At 32.6% G+C, this 6,896-nt stretch overlaps 1 protein-coding gene across 1 annotated transcript in view; it reads right to left on the reverse strand.

Moving 5' to 3' along the window:
* Nucleotides 1-1,285: 1,285 nt before the first annotated feature.
* Nucleotides 1,286-6,896, reverse strand: part of LOC119632263 (protein obstructor-E) — a 14,808-nt gene continuing 9,197 nt past the window's right edge. The window contains exons 2-4 of the mRNA XM_038025089.1: nt 1,864-2,079; nt 1,607-1,801; nt 1,286-1,547 (exon numbers count right to left, since the gene is read on the reverse strand). Coding sequence (XP_037881017.1) covers nt 1,315-1,547; nt 1,607-1,801; nt 1,864-2,079 — 644 coding nt within the window. The 3' untranslated portion in view covers nt 1,286-1,314. The remainder of the gene's footprint in view (nt 1,548-1,606; nt 1,802-1,863; nt 2,080-6,896) is intronic.

Genomic DNA, 6,896 nt, shown 5'->3' on the forward strand with positions numbered 1-6,896 from the left:
TGTCGATTCCACACCTGGTGAAAATATTTCACAGCTACTTCTCGGGTCGCAAAACGTGGGGGATCAAAGCACTAAATTATTGCTCAAGTTGGAAGGAGAGAAAAGGAGAGAAGATACATTGCCAAATATTATCAAAACCCGACAAAGCAGTTGCCCAACGAACACATCTACAAAACATCAGGAGTCATACAGTTACGCAGAATTGTTTTGTCTTTGCAGAAGAAATACACAAATGATGATACCCTGATGAACGATATCTACAACTCGGAAAAAGGCTTATCATGGCCCAGAACCATTTACTTAACAATGGACATCCTGTGCGAAGATAGTAATAGCGGGGCAGATCCACTCGTAATTCCATCATTTTATAAAGGACCCACCATCGGCACTCATTGTGGATAGCCATGCAATTACCAGTTTTACAGACACACCTCTAAGAATGCTTAATACTATCATATAATTACCTCGATTGTGACATAAACTTGACAACAGTTCACATACATTCATGAACACACGTCCCGTACATAGACACACCTCTGTCTCATTATTCAACCGGACTTTGCTGTTAGCTGTTAACGGACGGCAGTGTTGTTATCTACTTCTCAGTATTAATCTCTCTCTCGGTAGAACGCTTTTCCTGCACTGTCTTAAGCCTTAAAATTCTCACACAATCACTCGTATAGCATGCTACACTATCTCTCTCATGCTACACATCTTCATCTTCTTTCACAATGAGATAATTACACGCCTAAGACCTTTGAATCTACCCGATTGAACATTGGGATCGAACATGAAGAAATCTTAATAAAGGTATTACTAATCCTATTACTTACTACTACTACTACAATTTGCAATTCAAGGTTAACCTATTGATTGAGCGGAATTCTTATGTTTTTTAAATGAGTTATTTGGAGTTAACCGAAACGGCCAGCAGACATTTTGTCCGCGAAAGAATATACATTAAAATTAATAAATAAGCCGAAGACTGGGTTGCTTTTATTTTATATTATTGTTTAAACATTTAAAGGATATATATAGTCGTTCATTTAAGGCAATGTTGAATACGATACATAATAGGAATGGGATGGTACTATACAAGTATATTAACGTCTGTACAAATAAATGGCTGAAATATGTATTTACAAAATAATCATGAAAACATACAGAAGGATCAAATAGACAATATGTGGAGGAATTTTACAGATTTCTCTATAATAAAATATAAAAAAATTCGTTTTCATCATCATCGATGACAGAGAGAGAGAGAGAAAGAGAGAAAGAGGGAGGGAGAGAGAGAGAGAGAGAGAGAGAGACTTATTTTCCGTAACCACCACCACATTTAGCATGAGCGTATTCGGGATCTTCGCAGGTTAAAGAGGTCTCATCGAAGACTTTATCTTCGCCGCAAGTGATCAAGCGTGGGTGCCCTTCAACGCAAGTAATCAAGCGATGACAATCGCCGGGGACCGCAAAACGTGGGAAAGGCCAGAAACGAGCAGCGACCGACGATGAATCAACTTTAGTGGGACACTTGAAACCGACAACGGCTGTAATAGATGAAAGAGTGATAGAAAGAGAATTTTTGTATTAAAATATTATTGAATACCTTCCGGATTGCAGATTTCCAATAACTGATCGGGCCAATTGCAACCATGTATACGATCATCGTAAGCAAGGCCGGCATCGCATTCTTGTTCAATTGGTTCCCCGAACGCACATTTAATGTAAGTGGTGGAGCATTCTTTTGACACCGGATAAATACCAAATTGATATTCACAACCGGGTGTTGATATCGCTGTAGCTATATACGAAATTTCTTATTTCCGCTGTCTAAAATATATCAATAAAGTAAAATGAACTTACGATCAAATTGTCTGCCTTTACAATCAACAGCCCAGTTATAGTTGCAATGATTATGTATGGCACCTTTACCATCGAATAACAAACCATTTTCACAAGTTTCCAAAGTCAGCGTACCGTTAGTGCAAAGAAAGAATTGATCGCAATGCTCCGTATGAGCGTAAGCCTGAACGCCATATTTTTCTGGACATTCAATGGATTCGATCGGAACACTCTGACCTGCCAAAATAATAAATGTAGCAGTAATTAAAGTACTAAAGTCTGAATATAACATTACAGTTATGTTACATAATTATACTCGACATCTACATTGTCGTACAGGGTAGATTAAGTTTATGCCGACGTACGTAACTCTTGGAAAAGTTTAAGATAGATCTACCTTTTATTACATTAGTCGATTCAGAATCATTTTCTGTCTGTCCGTTTGTCCGCCTTGTTTTCATGTCTTTAATCTAAAGAGGCCGCCAAATTTTTGAAATATTTTGATGAAATTTGGTACACTAAGGTGTTTCGGTTCAAGGACGAAAGTTATTGGATGTGATTCGGACTGCACCATTTTTTCGATCGCTTCCTCAATAAGGCCTCATTTAAAAGTCGTTATATAAATAGTCGTAGGACAGTGTAAAGTATTTATTGGTGCGCTGTAAGTCACTAAAGTGTTTTTATTTGTTTCTTTTTTTTTTTTTTTAAACAGACGTGGGCCGCAATATGTTAAAATACCAGTTAAGCACATTGCTGCTGATTTAAAAGTGTTAGATTTGGACATTTAACAAATCAAGTTTATGGGAGAATTTTTTAAAAAATTCTTCTAATAAAACACTGACTTGTTGTTAAGCTTTTTTATATAAAGTAATAATAATTATTATTAAATAATCAATCGCCAGGAATTCATTAAGAAAACATTGAATTTTTCACATAATTAACTTAGATGGCATATATTCAAAGTGTATATAGTCCTTTTTTATATATATATATATATATGTATTTTGCCTTAAAAGCAATAAAAATTTTAATTCATTATAGTTCAATTAATTAATATTAAAAAATTAATTTAACCGGTTCGATGAAAATCAATTAATGTCCATATCATCAATGATTTATCAATAAAATACATTTACATTTTCAAATATATATATATATATATTCGTATAACTGTATACCTATCTATACATGTATTTTTATATAGAGTAATATTAATATAACAAAATAATTTACACCTGAAACTTATTATTATCGTCATTAATACGATTTTATTAATTCATCTTTATCGCTGTAATTACATACGTTGCGCCGTCTGCTTGTCGACAAGGAATTTCAATAATTTGTTAATTCATTTAAGTAATGCATTGAAACCAGTAAACCAGCAATTGTTGCAGTCTTCATGTTACGTCATTATATTTAAAGTGAAAATAAAAAAAAAATCGTTTCTGTTTTTTTTCGAACAGCGTTACAAACAAAAGGAAAACATTGAATTAACGGTAAAAAAAAAAAAAAAAAAATGTTGGAGATATAAGACAATTGTAAAGATGAGCAAACAGTTAAAACAGAAAAGGAGAAACAAGTTTGACATCTTCTTTGATATGCACGTACCATGAAAAACAAACGGCTGCACTTGCCATGCAACCGCAACACAAGGAAACGCTAAACATCGAACAGCTAAAGATTACGACGATTGTTTATTTTTCACATAACTAGACGGCAATAAATTTCCAAAAAAAAAAAAAAAAAAAAAAAAAAATGTTTATACACTTCCGACATAAAAATTGACATGCATTGACATTAGGTAAGCTTTTTTTTCCTTTTCCTTTTCCTTTCCTTTCCTTTCTTATCTTTTCTTTTCTTTTTTTTTCTTAATGAAAATTTTTAATTCTTTACATATGACCTAAATACATGACATATAACGGCTTTCAATATTTGCAAAAATATTTGAAAATTGACGGAAAATTATTGCACTATGCAACCATAAACGGTACGCAGTCAGCTGAATAATTCGATCTCTCCACAAATAGCCGAGAATCAATTGAGTTTCTTTCTAGCAATGTTAATACCTTAAACAGAGATCTACACTCGTCTCAGTAAACGTTGTGCTCCGCATATAAACATAGTCCCTTCTTATCTAAAATAATCTTCTTGTTAATCTGCTCCCCTTAGTTTATTCAGCGGCTTCCGTGATAAACAATGTGATTACTTATCTCTACACAGTCAGTAATGCGATTATGAATCTTCGTATCATCGAAAGTTTTACAAATTGTTTACTGAGATTGCACTAAAAAAAAAACAAAAAACACATACAAAATTACATAGTAGTGCGATTTATTTTATTTCGATTTGATAAATTTCTATGTCCGGTAAGTCAAAACGGGAAAAAGTTTACAAGACTGAATAGATTTACTTGTAGGAAGAAAATTTCTCTTTATAACGAATAAATTCAAACTAAAAGGCGATGATTCTGGCTATCATTAATATTCCGCAGTCTTCGCTGACTTCGTAGGTTTCAGAGAGGCTGGTCCTCTGTCACTACATTCGCATAGAGTCGTAAATTTGGCGGATGTATTCAGAGAATTGCCGCAGTCGCGAAAATGAAGATGAAAAGCTGAAAGCTTTGGCAGAACCCATCATGTGAGGCTAAGAGATGTAGGTGATCTGTTCACATACGCGCCCATAACCCAAAGGAAATGAAAATAATCTGGGAAAATGCCGACAATTTTCCCATATTTTCGCCCTTAAATTTTCGATCTTTTGAACGTATTTTCGATAATCTGTGACTCAGGTGATCGTTAGGATCATTATCATATTCGGGCCAAAAATGTTTCCAATCTATGAAATTCAGTCCAATATGCTTTAGAATATCACGAAAAAAAATTATCAAGATCTACCGAGGTTATTATTATATGAACGCATCGTGAACATTTCGTGAACTTCGTATTCTTGATCGATCAAGGAAGGTTTGTTCCAAATTTCACCCTACTCTAACTATCATTATTTTTTTCGCGACTGTGACAATTCATTAAATTTCGACGTGAAATTGATAGCTTTTCGTACAACTAGGCAAACAGCGTTAAATTTGCATTAAAATAACGTAAGTGGGCGTGTCCCCGAAAAAGAAAATAATAGATATATATTTGCTGCATTAGATCACGGTAAACCAATATATAATATCTAAAGATATTGACTTTCGTATGCCGAATTTTTTTTAAATCAAAAATCTGTTGATATTAAGTTTAGATCGCGTCAAGTTTCATACAAAAATCCTTAATTCTTAATTTCATGAAAATAACAAATTTTTGTTTTTCTGCTTTTAATTGCAAACAATAGTGTAGTTGAAGCTCATTGAATGCATTGAATGAATTGAAAGTAGTGCTGGATAAAAGACCGAGTCGCAGCCCGGAAAAGCTTGCTTGAAGAATTATGGCATTTTCTGTACGCTTGAAATCGATGGGTTTTTTTGAAATGCATTGTTGCCCAAATTCAATAAAACTTTTAAATAATTAAGCAATTTAAAGAATTTCATATACTAAGCGAGGGTTCGTGTGAGAGCGAATGATTTTGACAAATAAAAAAAAAAATAAAAAGCAAGAGGTGAATATTAAAATATTTACACATCAGTGCGCGAAGTAATAACAACAATGACGGCAATATATACGGTCTATAAGCTTGGCTTGATTAGCCAGATTATTTGATTTCATTTATATATATATATATATATATATGTCTTAAACATTCTAATTTATGCCCCAATTGAGTTGTGTTAGAAAATGAAAGGAAAAAATTTTGTAAACCAGTCTTTAGGTGTATAAACTGAACTCAAACAAAACGCGAAAAAAAAACAATTCAAACTTGCTTACTTGGATAAAAAAAGTTTTTTTTTTTTTTTTTTTTTGGGTTTTTTTTTTTTTTTTTTGGTTTTTTTCAACCCATTTAAGTTTACTAACTTGATCATGCCATCTGTGACATTCAAAAAATATTTTAAATTGCAAAGGAATTTAATCAACTGCTCAATGATTGGACATTAATCAAAAATAATTTCTTTCGACAACAATTGTTGTCCTTCTACTACATTACTACTTTACAGTACACTCCCACATTTGTACTCCAGCATACTATACTGTATTGCTTTGTAATATCCTGTACCAAACCATAGCAAACCAAATCAAACAGTACTGAAGGCGCAACAACTAAATCTACATTCCGATCGATTATATAGTTTTATATATTAATTTCTTGTACGAATATATGATACACATTTACAACTTTAAGTATTTACTTTAGATGGATTATACATTGAAAATATTTATAAATATTGAAAGGGAAAGGCCTAAAGCAAATTTCCAGCCGACTGGATAGACTCTTTGGAATGATTTTACAATCAACGACACTAATACTGTAATAACATCATGACATAATTCTTCATTTTTCGTATACTGTGTATAAATTGTGTGTGTTTGGATTTAAATGCCTATCGATCCATCGATATTTTAATATGGAATTTTTTTTCCCTGCTGTTCAACTGCATTTTGTTGCAAACTGTCCGTCTGTCCGAATTTATTATAAAACTATTATATCATAAAGCAATATACAATTATTATGACCTAAACTGCAGATCATTTAATAAATGGTATACTATATGGAGCTAGAATGTGTTTTTTATATATTTATTACATGGTATAGTAGCGTTTATTCTATTATATAATAAAGACATTGCATTAAGGAATGGTCGTGGGTTCGCATCTCAAATGCGGTAGAGTTTTTAATGAAAGCCCTATCGGCTTTAGATGCTAGTGCTTTTAAGAGTTTAGTCTTGGAATTTATTTCTCTGGCGAAATTAATAATAATAATAATAATAATAAGTTGATGTCTGATTCGTACATAAATCAAATTAAAGAATGAATTCAAGTCGACTAGAACTTCTCTCGTCCTCTGTTTAACTGCGTTTCTTGTTCCTTTTTATCAATTCTATTCTATTTGATACGCGCCCAGTAAAAACACTAGCTATACAACTCTATCTTACACATATGTATACATATATATATATATAT

Source organism: Glossina fuscipes, unplaced genomic scaffold (assembly GCF_014805625.2).
Source record: "Glossina fuscipes isolate IAEA_lab_2018 unplaced genomic scaffold, Yale_Gfus_2 0, whole genome shotgun sequence".
Taxonomy (NCBI): Eukaryota; Metazoa; Arthropoda; class Insecta; order Diptera; family Glossinidae; genus Glossina; species Glossina fuscipes.